Genomic DNA, 21045 nt, shown 5'->3' on the forward strand with positions numbered 1-21045 from the left:
GAAGAGCTTCTATGTTGCAATTAACTTCCAAGCAGCAGCTCCTTCACCCAAAACCTCATCCAACCTGCCAAAGTCTTTGGGATAATTCAATTATCTGTGCATCAGATTCTAGATAATTGATGAAACCTCGAGCTACAGGCATGGTTGGCATGAATTATATTTCCTGGACTGAAATTTTCTCGCTGTTCTGGGAGCACGCAGAAGGGCTGAAGCTGCAATCCAGTTAGTCACTCAGCCTTGGACCCTGGAGATCTGAACTGGAAGCACAAATAACATCAGGTTGTGGAGTTTTTAACAGAACGTGACAGTTTAATTAACTGAGCAATCAGTTGAAATATGACTTCGGGACATAGGTTGGCCAACATCAGAGGAGCTGGGGAACACCTCCCTGAATTAACATATACAAAGAAAATAAAAATGCCTCACTGCCTGCTGTTTTTTCCCTCTCCATGGTTAGAAAAATAAACAAACTTTAATATTTGAAAAGAACTAAATGGGATGTTCGTGTTTGGACAGACTTAATAAAGCAGAACAAGACTTTGTTGATAGCTTGGCCTCTTTGACTCGGATAATTAATCACAGGGAACTGCTTTGCTCAATTACAGCATTTAGAAAAACACGAATGTAACAAACCATGTTACAGGCCGCTGCCATTTCTCATATTTTGGGACAGTCTATTACTTTTTCTACATGTATTTACATGATGTCGGGATTCTATCTCATATATAGACTTCTTGATACTTTGGGAGTACGAATAATAAAAGCTATGACTATGGACTTTAACAGCCTAGACATTGATTCTCTGGAATCAATAATAATGTCCAAAATGTATAAGGAGTCAAAGATGCCTTTGTACAGAAACACACTACAAGCTTAAAAATCATATATTCTAAACACTTCCATTAGCATTGTTTAAAATTATCAAATATTATTTCAAAGAAATAATGAGACACCTTAGATGAAGTTGCAAAATAAGCAATACTGATACTAATCACTAAGAATGCAAGAATTAATGGTGGGAGAGAACGGGAGAGATGCGGCGCACACATGTGATGGTGCACAACGGGATGCCGGGGAAGCTGTAAAACGGAGAAGACACAAGAGATACCATCACAGCAGGGGTGCTCCCAAACTGCATCGCAGCAGCTGCATTTACAGACTTGTGTTTTTCTCTGTTTTTCAAATGGGAAAACAAGTGGCTGCATGCGCACGTAAAATTCATCGCAAATTTGGATGTGGCTGACCTCAGTCCATTAGCTTTAATGGGAACGGGAGGGTTGGTTCTGGCTTCTCATCTGTGCTGAGGGTTTCAAAGAAGGGAATTATCCCACGTCCCAGCCTGGCATAAATTAACTGATTTTATTAAAACATTGTAATCCCTCCTTGTCTCTTTCCACTGAGCACATGCCCAAGGAGGAAGGTCTGTTCCTCCACACCTGGCTCTTGGGCACAAGGAGTGAGGGTTTTCGGTCTGACTCTCCATGGGTGAGTGGGTGGGTTAAAACCTGAACCTTGAAGTCTAATGTAGAACAAAATAGGGAGAAAAAGGGGGAAAAAAAGCCTCACTCCCAGCAGAAAGGGCTTTTTCTGCAGTGTTCATGCCACTCTGGAACTACTCCGGTTTACTGAAAACAAACTGGATCGTTCCTACCTTGTCTACCCAGGTGGTATCATCAGCGTCACGTGGGACTCACCTCAGATGACCTTTCACCAATTCACAGTGTTTTACCCAAATTCTTGGCCATTTATGGTGTTGTAAACAGTCGAATAAAACCAAGTTTTTAAAAAAGATAAATCTAGATTTAAACCACTATCTCTGTTGATATGGGGGTTTTTTTGGTGTTTGTTTGTTGGTTTGGTTTTTCCCTTTTGTTTTTCTAAATTCTTCAAAGAGAATGAGCAGCACATGGCAGTCAGATATTTCTGCAACCCAGGGATACTTGGGAAAAACAAGACCAGGTGTGATTTTGTTCCTTCAAAACTTTCCTGGAAATTACAGGAAAACAAACATCCCCAACACTTTTAAATGCAAGAAAAATACATGTTCCTCCGTGAAGCTCAACCGCTGTCCCCAGGTGTAACCGCAGCATTTTATCCCAGACTTTTTGTCCATGAATTCAGCTGTAAAGTGCAAATTGTTTGCCCAGCACTTTGCGCAGCCCCGGGGAGCCCCGCACCCCAAGGCAGCCGCCAGGAGGGGGTGCCAGGACCCCAGCTCTGCGCTACCAACCACACTGCACAGATCTCACCGGGGCAAGTCCGGCATCTGAGCCATCCTGCAAGGTCTGGGCTTAAAACACCAACCAACGCACGCTAGGGATGAACGGAAAGCTCCTTTTTTTTCTTTAGCCAAAAGCTGCCCAAATACCGTATCTCTGTTTCAGCGGTATGGGCAGTAAGTGCGTGAAAGCCGCCTGAGGACATTAGGGCAGGAGAAATAGATTTTTTTGCTCTTTTTAGTAAAAGGGTCTGTCTCTTTTGGCTTGCGACTGGTGGTACCGCTCAGGGGGACAGCCGAGATGGAGGAAACTCCGTGAAATCTGCGAGGCACAAGCATAAGATATCAATTAGTGCTGCAAAACAAGCGGGACGTTTAGCAGGAATAAAACCTGGCTGACCCACGAAGTTTCAGAATGGCTGTTATAAAAATCCATCTGCACTGGGAGGCGCAGCTTTTTTACCTAAAGCAAACCCAAATTCGCGGGCGGCGGTTCTGCCTGGCTAGCCCCCCCGCCTTTGACAGTCTTTGGAGAAACCTACGGGATTAAAGGATAAAATTAACGTTGCTCGAACGAGCAGACCCCGAGAAACGAATCGCCCAGAGAGGGGCCGTGCGCTCCGGTGTGCGTTTTTAAATCCCCCCACGGTGAGACTGAGAAATTCCCCGCAAACCCGCAGCCCCCACGCGTGTCCCTAGAGCGGTAGCATCGCCGTCTGCGGCCACCTGCGAGGGGTAAAAATATTAACGGTAGCGGCAGGAACAAAATGACTCTTTAGGGGCCGCTCCGCAGCCGGGCAGAGCAAACCGCGGAAAAGCCCCCGAAACGTGTGCGCAGGTGAGGGGGACCCCGCTTCCCCCGCCCGCCGCGGGTGTCGCAACCGCGCCCGGGCTCAGCCGCGCCCCGCGGGAAGGGCGGGGGGAGGCGGCGCGCAGGCAGCGCGCAGGCAGCGCGCAGGGGGCGCGGGCAGCGCTGCCGGCCCCGCCGGCCGCCCCGCGCCGCGGTGGCTGCGCGGCCGCGCTGCGGCGCCGCCGATGCTGTCGGTGCCGGTGGCGGGCGCGGGGGCGGCGCGGGGCGCGGGCTCCCTGCCCCGCCGGCGCACCATGTGCAGCGGCGTCGGCTGCTTCTGGGCGCTGCTCTCCGCCGGCCTCCTGGCCGCCTGCGCCGCCGCCTTCCTCTCCCCGGCCTGGCTGCTGCCTCCCGGTCGCTCCGCCGCCGGTTTCGGTTTGCTGTGGCGCTGCACCGGGCCGCCCCGCAGCTGCCAGGGCTCCGACGGCCCCGGCGGCTTCGGAGACATCCCCTCCGGCTCCTGGCAGGTGAGCGCCTCCCCCGCGCCGCGTTACCCCCTCCTACCCCGAGGTCCCCGGCATCCCCTCCACATGCCTCAAGCTCCCTGGCATCCCCCATCACCTCCCTGGCATCTCCCCTGCCCTTCCCTGGGCTCCCCGGTGTCCCCCCATCATCTCCCCGGTATCCTCCCTGTCTGTTCTGGGCTCTCTGGTATCCCCCCATCACCTCCCCGGCATCCCCTCGAGGTGCCCTAAGCTCCCTGGCACCCCCCCAACCTCCCTCCTACATCACCCCAGACCTGCCCCACACTGTCAGCGTCTCTCTGTCCTTCTTACCTCCTCAAGGTCCTCCTGTCATCACTTCAACACGCCCCGTTCTGACCCAGGTTTCCCCCACACCCCCTCATCCTGTCTCCCAGACCTGCCCCAGCATCCCTGTCCCACCCTGAGCATCCTTGGCATCCCACATGCTGCCTCCGACCATCCTCTGCATCACCCCCTGCTGCTCTCAAGTGTCCCTTTCATCCCCTGCATCACTTCATCCTACCCCTGAGCATCCCCTCAGCACCCCATGTGTGTCCTGTGGTCCCCGTGGGGCTGCATCTCTTTTTGGGATGCTGCAGGGAAACCTCCAAGGTGCTTTCGTGCCTGCGTGGTGGTCGGTGCAGTCTGAGCGTGGCCGTGGTGCGTGTCCTTTCCTTTTATTCTTACCTTCTTACCCTGAGGTTGTAACTGTGATTTCACTACTACCTCTGAAAACACACAAGGTTTGACTTGCTCCAGGTCGCTTCATTGCAGAAACCCCAACATGAGGGGTAAATCCCCAAGAGGTCGTGGCTGTGCTGGGCACAATGGGTGTCAGGAGCTGAATTTCTCAGCCTGCCGTGAAGCTGCGCTGTTATCTTTCCCAGGATGGCAGGTCTGCGTGCGGTTCCTTAAATCCTGTCATGGTCCTTAAAACTGTCATTGAAGGCAAATATTGTGAACTGCAAAGAAAAGAACCGGCTGCATAAAATCCTTCCTATTTATATAAAAACGTGCAAAAATGCTGTCATTTCCATGAGCTGGCCTTTGTTCAGAAGTTTTTGCAAACGTAAATCAGATAAACACTTCCAAGTAATAACAAACTTTAAAGAGTGAAGTTCAGCAGTGACTCATTTGAACAACCTCAGCCATCTAATAACCTCTGAAAACACTTTAGATCCAGAAAATAACATAACACAAAGCCTCTGAGCTCCTGAGCTGGGGCTGTGGTAAGCACGAATAATATCATGGTACCAAGTGGAGTTTACAGGGGATTTTGGCGACACATCCTTGTCACCTTTATTAATGCCAACCAAATAATTCATGAACTGCAAACAGCGCGGTCTCTTTCAGGAGAAAGCGCTCCCCTACCAGCTTTCTGCCGTGATGAGTATGAGAATACCTGTTGTGATGGTTATTTGATGGGGTGGAATAGAATAAAATATTCCTGACAGCTTTGCTAAGACAGGCAACAGCTTTGGCTCTCGTGCATGAGCAGCCTGTGAATCCGCACGCCTCGGTGCTCAGGACAGGGGGAGCTGAGCACTGCGAGCCCCAGCCAGTTCAACCAGGAGATTCTCCTCTTCCTGAGAGACAAGGAAATAGCGACTCTTTTTTCTTCGCTTTCAGAACTTGTGACATTCATTTCCAATCTTTCAAGCAACCTTGTGGGCAGCTCCTTCTTTAAATGAAAGCCAAGAGCCTAACGTGGATGGGAATCCGGGAGCTTTTGAAAACAGCCACCAGGTTTTTGCTGAAGCGGTGGAGGCTGGCGAGAAGGGTGTGAAACTGTGAATATGGGAGGGCAAAAGAAGCAAAAACCAACACAGGGATGAGGAGGTCTTCTAGCCAAGGCACATCTGGGGGGATGAGGAGAGCACATCTGGGAAGGATGCTGACAGCATACCCGGGAAAGGATGCTGAGAGCACACCTGGGGAGGATGCTGAGAGCACACCTGGGGACAATGCCCACCTGCAGCACACAGGGGCTGGGAGCAGCCCGCAGCCGGGATGTCCATCCCTGGGGAACATTGTTCTTTTTGTTTCCTGAAACATGCACGCTTACCACGTTTCGAATATTTCCCTGTTCAAATGTGCCGATTTGATGAAGGGGTGGGGGAGCGTTCAGCCCTGCAAATGATCGCTAATGCCAGTTGTGTGTTTGCACTTGGGGGATTATGTTAATCATGCTACAAATGATGCTTTGAATCATGTCTAGAGGTTAATTAACATGCCTTTCTTCTCTTAAGAGGGCCTTCATGTCTGCTTAGAGTTGCTGGCTTTTTTCTGCTTCCTTTCGTAATTACTTTGCAGCTCTTTAATATCATGGGTACCTTTAATTTAACCCTGTCAGTGCTCAGGCTGTTGGGGTTTTGCGCCGTGCTCAGCATCACGATGGTTATTTGACGGGGTGGGATATAATAAAATATCCCTGACTCCTGGAGATGTTGTGGTCGGGCTGTCTTGTGCAGACTGAGACTTTGCAGGAGCTGATGGCAACTGGGGAGGGTCTGGCTGAAGCCAGGTGAGGAGAGAGGAAGGTGATGGTGATATTGGCCAATTTATGAGCAAGGCTCTTACACGGACAATTAATGGAAAGGAGGGACCAGAGCTGTCAGAGCTGGAGAGCAGCATCCCAAGGGATGCATGTGCTGTGGGGAAAGGGAGTTGCTCTCAGGAGGCCAGTGGGTAGAGCTGGGAAAAACAGGTGAGCTTTTGAGCTCCAAGCTGCTTTGTTGCATCTCACTACCTTTTGCGGTGCCAGATCCCTGCGTGCATGCAAAATAGTGCTTTATCCTGAGCTAATTTATTTTATTTTTCAGTGGGAGCATTTGGCTCATGGGTTCCCATCTCCATGCTGCACTTCAGAAGCTAGTGCTGCTTCATTTCAAATTGCTATTTTTATTTTTCCAGATAGCCTCCAATTATTTTCAGGCTTTGCCAAGCATATAATCTAAAACAACGTAAGAGCTGGTCAGTCCATGGTATTCAGGTTAAAGCCACGTGGACCATTTGCCAATGAAGCTAGTGGTGCCTTGCTGGAGCAGAGCATGAAAGGACCCACTCAGGACAGGGTGAGGGCTTTGCATGGCCCCAGGAACTCCCTGGGTGGGTCTTTCCTGGGTTTTTGCCCATAGCAAGACTTGAAAAGATTCATCCTAGTGAAGATGCACAGTAACCCTGCTTACCTTTTGTTAGAAAACACTGAAAGTTTTCATAAACCTTCATTGCTGGTTTCTCGCTCTGTCAGTTCAGCACTGGGTTCCCAACGTAATCCGACTTTTGCCTCTTGGGGTCAGATTTGTGGAGATATGCAGCAGCCCTGTTCCCGGTGAAAAAGTGCATGAGGTGCTGATGGAGGTGGGAAGATATTTGGGAAATCCATCCCTCCTCTTCTAGCACAGGCCCTGGCACAAGGAGAGCTCAGCGTTTTGGGAGCTCCCAGCCTGCGACGTGACCCAAGCAGGGAGCCACATGCGAGTCTGGCTCTGGAGCAGAGTCTGCTCAACTCCCAGAGGCCGTGTATCAGGCCAGTGTGTTAATTTGGGATTATCAGCAAATCAACTTTTAGCTTCTCATCCTAAGAACTTCCCAAGAGAACAGATCCTTCCCAGCTTACCCTGTCTACCTGTTAGTTTGATTTTTAATTGCACTTACACAACCTTGGCAAGAGGTGCAAGTGCTCAGCAAGTCTTGAAATCATCCTCCACTTTATGCACATTACTTTGCAGTAGACGTTATCTCCTTTCATTAGCCACCCAGAGTTCTTTGACCTACATTAACAGAACAGAAAATACCTGGGGTTGGGGAAACCTGTAATTCCTGTGCTTCAGTGCCTGAGTAGCAAACCATAACCAGGACTCACTGACCAGTGAGCTAAACTGGGCTGAAATGGGTGCTGAGACAGGACCAGTTTATGGGTTGGCCATGGAAGATCAAGTTGATGGAAAATACAGGCAGGCTGCTCCCTAGATTATTTCTATCAGCTCTGCCACATGGACTGAATGTTGTGTTTCCCCTTTGTAGGGCCCTGAGCGAAGTCCGGCTCTGGGTGGTGGGGACATGGCAGGGACATTTTGATGGTGGGACATTCCCTCCATCCTCTGGAGGCTGCAAGTCCCGCTCTCTGCAGGCTCTGTGAGGAGAAGCCAGATGGCAGAGCTTTGTGACCTGCGGGGCACTGCCTGGCCCAGGATGCTGAGCCCAGCTTGGCCACTGGTGCTGGGAAGGGGCTTATCCCAAGGAAGGATAATAACAGAGTGCAAGTAAGAAGGTCTGATCTGGTACCCAGTGACAGCGCACTGCTTGCTGCCTAATTAAAATTTCATTAAGTTGGTTTGCATCCCTTGATGGAGGTCACAGGCACACCATTGATGTGCTAATGTCTTACTTTTTCCTTTTTTTTTTTTTCTTTTTCACCTCTATCCATCATTCTCTTAGATAAAATAGTGCCATTAGAAACTGCTTTCTAGCATCCCTGGATGGAAAAGCACTGGAAGAAAGACAGCCATAATTCATCAGACATATTATATGTCCCTTATTTTCTCCCTAATTAAAAAAATGCCCCGCCCCCTTTTTTTTCCCTTGAACCGGTTTGGGCATTAACTCCTCTGGTGTTTTTGTTGAATACCCTGATCAGCTTGAAAGTGGAAAAGTGTTACTTGGAAGGCCAGGACTGGCTAAGCTATGTCTGTTTTTTTGTTTGCTTTTTAAATTTTGTTTATGAATTCTGTGCATGAGCAGCTAAATCTGGGCTGGGGCAAAATACCCCCCTGCATGTGCTGCGGTGCAGGCCAGTCCACATCAACCAAATCCTTCATTTGAAGGATGCAGACTGGAGCCTCGTTGCCTCCTCTGCATCCCCGTGCCCCAGCACAAACCACTCGGGCTCAGGGGACTCTTAGACATCAGCCACCTCCCCGGCAGCACCGTGCCTGGGGCTGCGTGTTACTGCCAGGCTGGTTTGGGGAGCTTGGAACCGCTCCCACCGTTCCCATCAGCTGACGTGGGACAGGGGACAGCATCTGCACGGGAGCGGGATGGAGAAGGAAGATCAAATAGGAAGGAGACGGCTCTCAGATGGCGCCGAAGGGAAGGTAATTGCCAGGGAGGAGAAGATGAGGATGTGTGGGATCCTCTTCCTGGCGGTCGCTCTAATGCCGACCAGATGGCGGATGTTTGTTTCTGTGACTTATGTGGGGGAAATATGAACAAGCTGCGAGGCTCGATCCACCCACCCCTGTGCACGCAGCGTCTCCCGCAGAGGCAGCCGCCTCTCTTGTGCCCAGGTGGGTCATTCCTGCTTTTTACCAGGATCTCTTGCATCTTTGCCCGAGGAGAAGGCGCTGCTGTTTCAGGTGCAGGGCACTCACCAGCGAGGTGTGGATGAAATCAGGGGTTTTAGGTCCCAGTGCAAAACTCACGGGAAGGTTTGGGGAGCGAAGGACCTGGTGGCCACGTGGTGCCGGTGGCAGCGACTCCTGGGGCGCAGGGACACGCGGGGACCCGATCGGGCACTGGGGTCCAGAGGAGGCAGCTTTGCTGCTCCAGTGCTGCTGTTGCCCTGTGGATAGATACTCTGAGTGTTTGCACTGATCCTTGCCAGCCCTCTTTATTTGCCCTCCCACAGGCGGTGGCGACCGCTCCTCCTCTAGCAGGAGCCCGACCAGGGCCAACCTGAGCCACACAGCAGAACCAAACCCAGCTGCCAACATCTGCATCCACCTCCCAGCATCAGCCCCTGGGGTGGCCTCTCGGGTCCTCACCAGCACTGCTGCAAATCCCAAAACCCAGGTCCCCACACAGCACCTCCATCCAGCACTGGTGTGCTCTTTAAGCTAGGTTAAAAACCCTGGTGTCCATTCAGTTTCTGCCTCTCCAGGTACAGCACTATCCAGTTTAAGCCTAAAACACCTTCTCTGAAGGAATATTTAATCACATAGAGCTCTGAGGAAGGGACTGCATGTGAAGAAAAGAGAATGGTTTGATTCATTTTGCCCCCTCTTCCCTTACAGTTGCTTTTACAGCCATTTTTGTCCCAGCTCACTCAAGGTTTCTGAGACCTTTTCTGCCTCAACAAACACCCCCAGAAAGCCAGACACACAGTCACCTTCACTCTTTCTTTTCCTCATTTAGCCTATTTCTTAATTATTTAGGCTATTCATTTTCTGCTGCCATTTGCAAAGGTGCTTAAGCATTTGAGCAGGGCTGAAATACCCAATACTTGCCTTCAGCCTCCTGCTCTGGGTACCACAGGGCCCATCTGGGATGGCAGCTCTCAGGGTTGGTCAAATTCCAATTAATAAATTGCATTAATAAACTAATGTGCATCGTGGTGTGACCCAGCGCACAGGACGCGATGGCAGGAGCTTTGCCAAGTTGGTTTTCTCCACCAAGCCACACACCGGGCACCATTTCTCAGCACTAACTCATTGGACTGGACCATTTTTTCTCCCTTTGCCCTTTTCACTTTAAACTGTAAAAATTGTGGATGCTGCTTTCAAAAGATGGGTTCACTTTTAAAATTTTCATTAGGGATAATAAGTGATTCTTCCCGGGATGGTCATTGTATAACATTTTAATTTTGATTTTTTTGGTGAATGAAACAGTATTTCCAGCAGATTTATTGCTTGGTGAATGGCACATCCATGGCGCACGTCAGACCTGTAAAATATTAAAATAATGCGTAGGGGATTGTTGTTAATCGGAATTTATTATGCTACATAAAGCCATATTTACAGGCCCACCAGGGACTATTAATTTGTTTGGGGATAAACAATTAATCTCCCTGGGAGTGGGAGCAGAAAATCTGACACGGTTTTATGTCTTTCCCAGTGCGGCAGAGGCGAGATGGGTCACAGCCCCAGGGTCCCCGGGGGGTCACAGGGGTCTGTGGTGCTGGGGGAGCTGCAGCCACGTCCCGCCGCTCCCTGGCTGGTTTTGCAGTGGGAGCCGTGCTCTCTGCTGGGATAAATGGGCTTTTTCCTGCCCCAGCCTGAGCTGGGCTCTCACAGACGTCCTCAATGCATCCCGTTTGTTCTACCCCCCCGTCTATTTTTGGGTTTCAACCTTTGTATCCTATTTCCTGCATCCTTTCCTTTCCGCTCAAGATGCAACAGGCACAAACAGGGAGGGAGAGGGAGGTGCTGCGCAGCTGGGAGGAGAGGGGTTTTAGCTGCTACTGTTGGTACCTTTGCTCCATGGGCCTTGTTATTTTTCTTCGGAAGCGTCTGTTTGATCTGCAGGTGCAATTCCAGTGCAGGGCAGGAGCCCTTGGGATAATTCCCAGCCAAGGCCCTGGAAAAGTTACAACAAAAGCAAAATTTCTGTTTTACAAGAGCTTATCCAGTGTTTTGGCAAGTAATGTCAAAGCATTAGGGAAAGAACTTCACACCTTGTGCTCAAGCATCCCTGGCCATTGCACACCAGGGTAATGTGGGAGCCGGACTAACACCACGAGCTTGCAACAAGGTCTTGCAATCTGCCCTGAAATGACCCAGGCCTTTCTATATTGCCACCTATTTCGGGCCAGCTCCGCCACTGACGTCCCTTGTGCCCCACACCAAACCGCTCACCTTCGCCCCATCTGCCCCCAGAGCTGCCCCACAGCTGTTCAGTGGCTCAGCATCCCTGGCCTATGTGGCAGAAAACAAACCTCCCCATTTACCTACACCTTGCCCACACAAGTTTTAACACATCTATTCAAAATGAGACCTTAGTTCTCTCTGCCAAGGCTTGGTTGGATTTGATCATATTTTGGCCACCACTGTGCACACCAGGGTGCTGCTGGCCCTGGGACCCCACAGTCTTGCTGCCACCTGTATGAACCCCGATGGCAGTTCCCAAACCAGACCCAGCGTGTTTTTCAGTGTAACGCTCACCTGCACCCATCCTGTTTGTGCCTTTTTCCTTAGTGCTATGTCCTGAAAAACATCTTTGCACCTTTCTGCGGGGATTATCAGCCTGAGCAGCTCATAGGTTGTTTCCAGCAGGAGCTGTGAGTTTTTAGGGGATTTGTGCTGCCATAATTAAGAAGAACCTAGATCATTAAAAAGAATATGCTTCACACGAGAGAGGAACAAGCCTGCTTCCCAAGACCCCTTTCTGCTGAAAAATTCATCGCTCTAAATAATTAATGGTCCTCGCAAAGGAGGATGGTTTTGCCTGTTGCCGGGTGGAACGTGAAATTCAGACGCTGGGCAGAGTAACAGTTATCCTGCTTTTTTTCATAAGTCCGTATTTCCTCGCTGTGCTGTTGCCCTGGGAGCAGTGGGGCTGTGACCACTCTCCCCATGGGGCCACGTGCCAGGAGGCTCAAGACTTAACGGTGAATTTAAACAACAGAAGGTGGAAGGGAATGGGTGCGAGAAGCTGCCCATGGTGGGTCCCCACTTCTCACTTCAAGAGGGGAAATGCGTGGGGAGGTGTCACGGGGACGGTGGCGGGGATCACCTCGTTGACATCCCCGCGTGTCCTTGCAGACGAGCGCCGTGCTGTGTGCGGGCGGCTGTGTCCTGCTGGCCCTCAGCTCGCTGCTGGCCGTCGTCGCCATCCTGCTGCCCGGCGGAGCCTGCGAGAAGAGAGTCTGCACCCTGGCTGGCTACATGCAGACAGCAGCAGGCAAGTGACGGGGACTTCGCTCTTTGGGGTGGAAAGATGGGGTTTCCCTGGGGTGCTGCCCGGTTCACAGCATCCTGGATCTCAGCAGCAAGAGGCACTTGGAACCCCTACCCATTGCCAGGAGAAAAAAAAGAGATCAGCCCTTTGCTTTAGCGGTTGCCTCCTGTATCCATGCCTACAAAATCTATCGAGAAATCACCTCCACCCAAATACACAGCTCTGTTTCAGACCTGAGGTGCAGGTCCTGCTCGCTGCCCCCTGCTCAGGCTCTTGTGTAGGGCAGGGGCTGCAGGGAGACCAGGCTGCCTGCGGGCAGGGTGCTGCTGAACCCCCAAGCTCTAGTAGGTGCCTCCAGTGAAGCTTGCGGTCCCATTTGGGGCCATCTTTGCGGTTAAGCCTCTGGAGAGATTTCCATCTCTCAGCCTTACAGCTGCAGCAGGCTGTTGCTCAGCCTGTCCTGCATCTCCCCCGGCAGCACTCTTGATACTGCATTTGCTTATATTTCCATTGCAATTGCTTGTACTTCAGCCTTGGAGACGCGCTAACGCAGGGGAGGAGGCAGGGGAAGGCCTGTCCCCATCCCGTGCTCCCTGCCAAGGGACAAACCCCCCGCTGAGAGCAGTCTCCGCTGCGGGGAGCCGTGTCTCCGGGAGCTGAACTGTTGGACTAAACAACCCCAAATTCCCCAGTGATGTCCCTGTAGCTGCACTGGACACAAGCCATGACAGGAGATTAAACCGCCCATTCGTGTCTGTGCCCGAGAATAAACTCCTTTCTTTGGAGAAATCCTTAGGGCCGGCCAGACTTCGCTGTCTGCCCAGCAGCATTCAAGCGGCTTTTGGGGGAAATCCTGTTACGTGCTCTCCTCGCCAGGGCTGATCCCGCGGGAGCCGATTTGGGAACAGATGGAGGGGCCTGGCCCGTTGGCCACGGCTGCTCCAGCTCAGCCGGGCTGCGGGTGGGCACCGGCAGCTGCACGTCCCCGTCCCCATCGCAAGTGACGGGTGTGTCACTTGGAGGCCACAATCTGGAGATTCACATCACCCCTCTGTATTGTTTGGTGTCAGTGGCCAACGGTCCCCTGGGTGTGGGGCAGAGGAGCCCCATGCCAGCGGGTCTCAGCCCCAACCTGGGGACAGTTTGGGTCACTGGGAGGTGGCTTGTGGTGGCCTTGCAGGTGGTGTCCTGTGCAGGAGGTAAGGGGTGACCCTGCCCTACCTTTTTTCCACGGGGGTGGCACATCCCTGCCGCGTCTGACTCTGCAACGAGAGACAAGCGGATGCAAAGCAAAGGATTAGGAAGAGTCTCTGGAAAGGAAACTGACTGTGGCAGATAAATACAAATGAGGCGCTCTGAGGGGTTTTGGTAATATTGAACAGGCTGTAAATAAACTGTAGGCTCTAAGCATTATTGACAAATGAAAATTTACTGGGTACGTTCGAGCAAGCTAATGGGTTGCTTTAAACCCTGTCAGTGCCTTGCTAAGCATTTTGTATTGCGCTTTTTAATTTTGGTTTGCTATGGATTAATTCCCATTCAGAGTCAGGCAGCCCTGAGTCAACAGAATTAAATGGTTTAATGTATTTGGATTCAGAAATGCTGCCCCCCCTCCAGTTCCTCTCTCTCTTCCCACCCCCAGGAGGAAGCTCTTAATTAGAAATCAGCTGCAGCCCAGCAAGAAGCTGAGTGACAGCAAGAGAAGCTCCTCCCAAAAAAGCAGGGTTTTTAGGGTAGGTCAATTTATATGGAAGAGAAAGGAAAGCTGAGCAAGGCCATGAGGTTTGGTAGAGCAACTTTTGATGGGGGGACAGCTTTGTCCCCACTGCTGAGTCAGCTCTACCAGGGGAACCCTGTAAAACCACCATGAGATGCTGGCAGAGCAGTGGGGGGGAAAAGGGGGGCACATTTCTCCCAAATCCCAGGTTTCCCTGGAGCACAGCAGGTCCCACAGGCACCTTCCGTCCACCTCCACCCTCACTTTCCCCCTGAAAGCCAAATTTTGCTCCCGTTTTCCCATCCCACAAAAACAACTTGAGTTATTTTGCAGAGCACCAAAGGCATGAGTAAAGAAGCTTAGTACTATAAAACACTGAATCAGGCAATCTAATCTCCCAATAAAGAGCCAGGTGCATCCAGCCAGGAGCACGAAACATGCCAAAATATGCCTGACAGAGCCAGAATCCATCTCCACAGGCTCTGCACTGTATCAGACGGACACCCTGACCCACACTCGCATAAATCCAAGCACAGAACCACACAAGACCCAGTCCTAAGAGCAGCCCCACAGCAAGGGGCAGTCAGGCTCAAGCTGCGCCTTTAACATTTTCCTGCTGTTTTATAGAGATCCAAGTTGTGTCTTTTCCAGCCCCAGAAGGAAGGAAAATAGAAACCTCATGCAGATAGAGAAGAGCATTAATTGCAGACACAGACACGCCATCAGGGTTCAGAGCTGGGCTAATTGCCACCATACGTTGAACACATGATTCTTGATGCTTGGCACCCACCTCTTAGAAAAAAAAAAACAACATATCCACACAAATGACAAGAAGATGATCGCTAATGAAAGAGTAAATGAGCAGCAGAGCAACAGGGAGAGAGGGAAGGATAAAATACAGAACATTTGCTCAGCTCTCACACCCTACAAGCAAAGTCAAAGTTGCCCCTGAGAGATTAGAGATGGGGCTCGCTCCCTAAGCATGGTGCTGGCTCACTGAAATTAAACTTCTGCTCTGATACCTGCTCCTAAAGCTGCACAGCAGCATCTCCAGAAAGCTGGGGTGGCTGAGCTGGCCCCATTTCTGTGTGGGGCAGCCCCAAGCCCCAGCTGCAGCTCATCGCTGCTGATGAGAGGGGTCCAGGGAGGGCACATGGGTGCGCAGCTGAGATCCTGCCACAGTCGTTTGTCAGCAAAAGCCTCTTTGTTGGTGTTTTAAGTATAGGAGTTTGTTCCAGGCACAACTGTCTCCTACCATCCAGGGCTGTAAGGGAAAGGCATCTTCTCTGGGGCTGCTTGTGCCTCTACAACCTCTCCAGTGGCTTCCAGGTGGGACCGAGGGAAGGATAATGGGTCTGCTGTTAGACTGAGCTGCTGGCAACCGGGCTCTGGCACCAAAGCAGATTGTATCTGCTGCTTAGGAAACACAATGAGCCTTCGTAGGCAGGCAGCAGGGACTCGCAGCCTCCCTCCGCAGCTCCTTTTGCTACCCGAAAAGCCTCGATAAAAACCAGGACTGTGTTGCTTTTTGGAAGCTTTTCACCGTGCAGTTTTCAGGCAAAGGGTTCTTGCTCTGCTGGCGAGTGGTACTGGATCCATTGGCAGTTAGTAACTGGGTGCACCCCCCGTCGCCCCACGGCTGCTGATCCTTTCCCTGATCCCTGAGACGTGCCAGCAAAGTGGCCTGACGGGAGGGGGCTGTGGAGCTTTGCACCTTGGCGAGGGCACAGTGGAGCCTGAGGGATGCCTTTTGGGGCAGTTTTGCATTCACCCCACGCTGCTCTCTGTCTAATCCTACCACCATCATCTCACTGCTCAAGACAAACCCAGTGCTGAGGGCAAATGATCCTGACCTGCCTGGGCCTTTCTAAGGCTCTTTTGGTTTCAAAAAGCAATTTCACAGCATCGCTGCGACAGAATCAGAACAGTCTTAAGGCTCCAGCAAGACAGGCAGAAACCCCCAGTTACACAATTCCCTTACTTAGCTGCACTTTAATCCCAAGTTTCATGGTAGTCCCAAGAGCTTCGTCCTGCAAAAATTGATTGCATTCTGCAGCCAAGATCCTTCTTGCTTGCAGAAGCTTTTCTGTTCTCCCTTTGTCTTTCTCTGGAAAGAGCAACTCTCCTGTCCATAGCTGGGAGGAACCGCATGATGCTCATCACTGCCCAGGTCGTCATTGCCATCTTCACCCTCTCCCCTCCACATTTCACACCTTGTCCTCGCAATAGAGACAAGCGGCCAACAACATCTGAAGCCCTGGTTCCTTCCCCAGTGCAAGGCTTTCCTCCCCCTGCTTTCTTTAATTACATTAGCAAAGTCAAAAAGCTGCCTTTGGCACGTTATTATTCAGTCAGTGAACTCTCACTAATTCCTGACACAACTAATAAATATCTGATGGTAGGAGCCCGCTGCCGGGGCGCTGCAGAGGGGCTTCTGTCACAGCCCAGCCCGAGAGGTGCTTCACGCTGGCGCCAATATTGCTTACGCCTGACTTGACACATGCTCTCATTTTTTATTCACTTGCATCGATGCAAATCCTCTGATTTGCTGCATTTTGTTGCCAATTTGCTCCAGAATTCAGCTCAGTAAAACCCATCAGTATGCTGGGCCTTGGGCCAGTGTGTCCTGGAGCTCCTCTGAACCCTGTGGAGATGCTGGGCACCAGCACCTGAGCCCAGATGATATTATTCTACCATGTTTAAGAATCTGATGAATTCCCATGTTAAAAGCAGCAACTGACCTTTTTTTCATGTCTAGCTCCCATCTGGGAGGTGTCATTTGCGAGGACGTTGCAGGGAACAAAATGAACTTGCCAGATCTGCAGATCGACGAGCGTGAAAGTGGAACCACAAACATCAACTCCAGCCTTTCACCAGACACAGTTTTTACTTCTGCTGAAACAGTAATTTCTCCACACTCACTTCAGTGCATACATGCGAGTGACAGATCATCTTAGTTCGAGAGCCATTTCGTTATTTCACTTTTAAAACCTAAAATCTTTAGCGGAGAGCCAGACCATTAAACTTAGCAGTAGAAGGGCTGGCAGCTTTCCTAACGGCCAGGCTCTGTGCCACAGGTTAAGTGTAGATTAGCCTTCCCCAGGCTTTAAGCTCATTCCATACAAGGTGCAGAGCTGCTGAAAGAGAAGGGGCCAGATCCTGGCTGTGCTGCACAGCAGCTGAGCCTCATGTCAGAGAGAAGCTAGGGATTCATTTCCATCTGGCATTTGGACAGCTTGCCTTCTTCTGTTTAGTTCTCAAAATATGCTTTGATTTTCTCCAGGTGTGGCTTTGCCATTTGGCACAAACCTGCCGACTTGGTGGCTTTGCCCTCCCTTCAGGCCGGGCCTGGCTAGTGCTGGGAGCAGCGTTATTTCTCAGTAGTCTCGTTTAGAGAATAAACCAGCCATGTCCTTTCATGGGTTTCTTGGCGAGGGGCAATACATTTCCAGTGGCATCAATGACAGAAGCAATATCCTTTCATTGCTGTCATTGGAAAAGAGCAGTTTCATGCTGCAAGAAAAAACTAGTTTGCTTTTACAAAACATATTTTCCGTTCCCTTAAACCTGGGGAAATCCTTGTCGTGTTAATATGTGGCTGAATTGCTTCTCTTTCAACAGTTCTCTTAGGGATTTGAGTTTAGAGACCAGTTATTGCACTTGAATGCAGTAACAGTCCATTAAAAAAGAAGTATATTTTGTAAATAATAGCAGTGCTTTGCAATAAATGGGAACAAAAAAATAACAAGTGCCCCTGAGGAAACACCAGCCTGCCCCAAGCACCCCAGCACTGTGCCACAGCCGAGCCTTTCAGATGGGAAAACCACACTCCGATTTTACAGGGAATTTGCTTCCCTTTGCCTGTGCTCAGTTTGCAGGCACTTGTTCCTTCTTCTACAATGCAGGACATTTACCCGATTCTAGCATTTCCAAGGTACCAGTGTGATGCTCAGGGCTGCTATCGCAGCGCTCTTCAAGCCATACCTTTCCAAGCAGGCTCGCTCATGTGAGTTTTTGGGGAGAGATGGCTTTGATTATGGTTCACCTTTCGTGGGGCTTAACTGCTTATTGGTCTTTCTTTCCTTGCAAGGTCAGGCTGCTGGTAGCACAGGCAGGACGTGATAAACGGGATCCTGCAAGGCTTCAGAGCATCTCTCATTTAATAGCTGTCATTAACAGCATGCCCACAATATTGGGAATAAGCATGTCTCTTTATCTCCTTCCTATAATGATTACGTGCTTCAGCTGATGTTTCTCTTCATAAATGATTTGACTTGTCCCTTTTTCCCCCTGGCTTGCCTCCTGTTTGTATCTGCTGTTGCTGGGAAGATGGAGACAGACCCTTGCAGCCCCCCTCCAGGACCACCTGGATATCCTCCCTTGCTGTGGGGAATGGAGCTCCTAGCTGAATTTCATGCATCCCAAAGCAATTGTGTAGAGGTCACCTCATCTTTATTGACTCATCCATCTGGACTGAGTGTATAATGTAATACCGAGAAAAAAACCCAAGCCTCCCCATCCTCTCTGACACTGACAGGGAGCTGGGGACTGTCATGAGCAGTTTCCAGCTTGTTCTGCTCAAGAGAAGGATGCGTGCACTTCAGGGAGTCTTGGTCAGCCCCAGTGTCCAGCCTTCTGTCTATGCTGGAAGTTTTTGCCCTGTTACAATCTACTAAAACATGGAAGCACAGAAACAGCATGGAAGACAGTGTCTGGTCTTGGCGTCAGACAGAAATATTTGCTGAGCTGGTTGGATCCTGGCTGTAATTTAACAGGCAGCCAAACACGGGGCTGTCAGGACACCGAGCAGGGCAGTGCAGAGCGATGGGAGCAGCCAGTCCGCTCGCCTGCCAGCAGCAACGTGCTGCCCTGAAACCTCAAGGCTGAGATCAGTTTAGGGTGAAGCAGTGAGCCCCCAAATGCCTCAAAATCTGTTTTCTTGAGATTAGATGAAGCTCGTGCTATCCGTAGATCCGCCTGGGAAGTCATTACGGGGACTGGCTGCTGTTGTACAGCGGAGATGTGTTGGCCTGGCCTTGGTGAGCAAGGTGATAAATCTGGGCTGCAGCTGCTCACTGTCCTTTGTGTTGTTGCAAATTGCCCAGGCAGTTGTCAATTCATCAGCCAGCCCTGCTGTAAGAGACGGCAGGCATGCACAGAGCGTTTCCCTGAGAAAGGAGCTGTGAAAGTCTGATAAAATGGGTTTTTCCAACACCTCCAGCCCTGGCAGCCTGGGACAGACCCTTCGTTGGGATGTGGGTGTTTCAGTCCTGCTTTGCTTGCTCTAGATGAACATTTGGCTTCAGCATCCTGAATAACGGTGCTGTGTGATCTGGGCTGCTGGGTGAGCTGGGGAGCCAGACCTGAGCACAGACGTGTCAGCGGTGGCCCTGGGCCAGGTCCTGGTTCCTTTCGCTGGTGGAGGTGTCTGTCCTCGTGCAGGCAGGTAGCACAGCTTCCAAGTGAGAGCTGGTTCGGAAATCTCTTGTTCCGCCTTCCTGTCTGAATCGATGCTGAGTCGTGTTTCTTTGCTGAGAAGGAACAGATCTGCTCGGAGGAGGAATTTACCCCGCACTGAGTGTAAACACAGATGGAAACGTGGTGAAGCCCTTTTCAAATTGAAGGGAATAAATTTGTTTAAAAGACTGAACATCTGGGGCGGTGAAAGAGCAGGTGAAAAACTAACCCAGGAAAGGACAGTGATGCTAAGGGATGGCTGTATGGGGAGATGGCACACACTGTCGGGTAGGGAAGGGTCCAGAGTGGGGAAATTAACCCAAAGAGCACCAGAAGGCTCCTGCAAGGTTACCTTTTCAAATCTTTTAAAGACTCCTTTTGGTTTGTGGTTTTGGTTTTTGCATCCCAGGCACTTCAGATGGAGCAAGTAGGTAGGTTTTTCCCCTGCACTAATCTGATCTGACCTTTCTAAGGCAGCACATGAGGGATGCAGCCCTGTGTCTCCTCCAGCTGCTGGATAAGCAGGGTTTTGCTCCCTGGTTAGGCAGCAGTCGCTGTGCTGCAGAGCTGCTCTGTGCATTGCCCTGGAAGGGCAGGTGTGGCATGTTCACCTGCTGGGAATCAGCTTCACACTGATGGTCTGGTCAGCTCTTCTGCTCCAAGCCAGAGCATTTTCTGTGCTCCACAATAAGAGCACTCCTGGGCAAAGGCCCTGGTCCTGCAGGGCCTTATTCACTTGCCTAACCAAAAGGCTAAAAACACGGGTAAGCCTTGGGTGGCTGAGGAAATGTTAAATCACATTCTCCTCCCAGCCGTAACCTTGGCAGAAGCACAGCTCCGGCTGCTAAAGCCCATAAAATGAACAGCCCCTGTTGCTCCTGATAGGGGTATAAAAATATAATTACTTGAAGAGTGACTTACGATTCAGTGAAACAAGGATCTTCTCCTTTTTGATTGAATTACGCAGCGGTATTCCTAGAAGACTGGAAGCAGATGGCGAGCTCTGGCCAGGCATTTAACAGCCTGAGTTACTGCGTGGAGGGGATGGAGCTGCAACGCCCTGCTCCTGCCTTTCTGCTCGCCTTGGGCCACCATCACGGTCTGTTCCCTGGGAAAGGAGAGGCTGGAGGATGGGGCAGGATGGTTTGCAGCAATGGATGGAGATGTGGAGCATGTCCCGCAGCAGAGGGCTTGTTGTGCAGCAGTGGCGTGCAGCTTGGGTGGCAGCCAAGAAGGGCAAAAATTTTGGTTCTGCAAATCCAGTGCTGCTTTGGTGCCAGACAGACACACTACGATAGCAATCCCAGTGTGTGTCATGTCAGGATGCTGTGGAGGTGACAAAATGCCCTCCTGTCACGCAGGAGAACTGCCCATCCCTCCAGGCCCTGGAGCAGGTAGGATGAAGACAGACAGTCCCCTGGGCTGAGCTGGAGCGAATGCTGCTGTCTAATTTCTGCCTCGCTGCTTCTCCTGCCCCCATATATCTTGAGCACGTCAATAAAATCAAACAGACTATTAACAGCATGTCGTGTTATCAGCCGTGGACGTGCGCGCTGTGCATTAGGCAGCCATGCAGCCTGCATTTTATGAAGTGAGCTGCTCATACCACTGCTGGGGTTGCAGCGATTATCACATCCCCTCACAGCTGAGCGGTACTACGGCTTTTATGAGCTACCCTAAATCAAAGGCCCTTTCTTTTTAAAGATAAATTAACAATTCTGTC

At 50.8% G+C, this 21045-nt stretch overlaps 2 protein-coding genes across 2 annotated transcripts in view; one reads left to right on the top strand and one right to left on the bottom strand.

Annotated features, from left to right (window-relative positions):
- The first annotated feature begins 3136 nt into the window (after positions 1–3136).
- The window catches only part of ASPA (aspartoacylase), a 75679-nt gene continuing 57770 nt past the window's right edge, over positions 3137–21045 (top strand). The window contains exons 1-2 of the mRNA XM_065036374.1: positions 3137–3535; positions 12013–12151. Of these exons, the coding sequence (XP_064892446.1) occupies positions 3254–3535; positions 12013–12151 (421 nt within the window). The 5' untranslated portion in view covers positions 3137–3253. The remainder of the gene's footprint in view (positions 3536–12012; positions 12152–21045) is intronic.
- SPATA22 (spermatogenesis associated 22) overlaps positions 12123–21045 on the bottom strand; it is a 57101-nt gene continuing 48178 nt past the window's right edge. Inside the window, exons 14-15 of the mRNA XM_065036390.1 lie at positions 13370–13410; positions 12123–12258 (exon numbers count right to left, since the gene is read on the bottom strand). The gene's annotated coding sequence lies outside the window, so the exon portion shown is untranslated. The remainder of the gene's footprint in view (positions 12259–13369; positions 13411–21045) is intronic.

This window comes from Columba livia, chromosome 20 (assembly GCF_036013475.1).
Source record: "Columba livia isolate bColLiv1 breed racing homer chromosome 20, bColLiv1.pat.W.v2, whole genome shotgun sequence".
NCBI lineage: Eukaryota > Metazoa > Chordata > Aves > Columbiformes > Columbidae > Columba > Columba livia.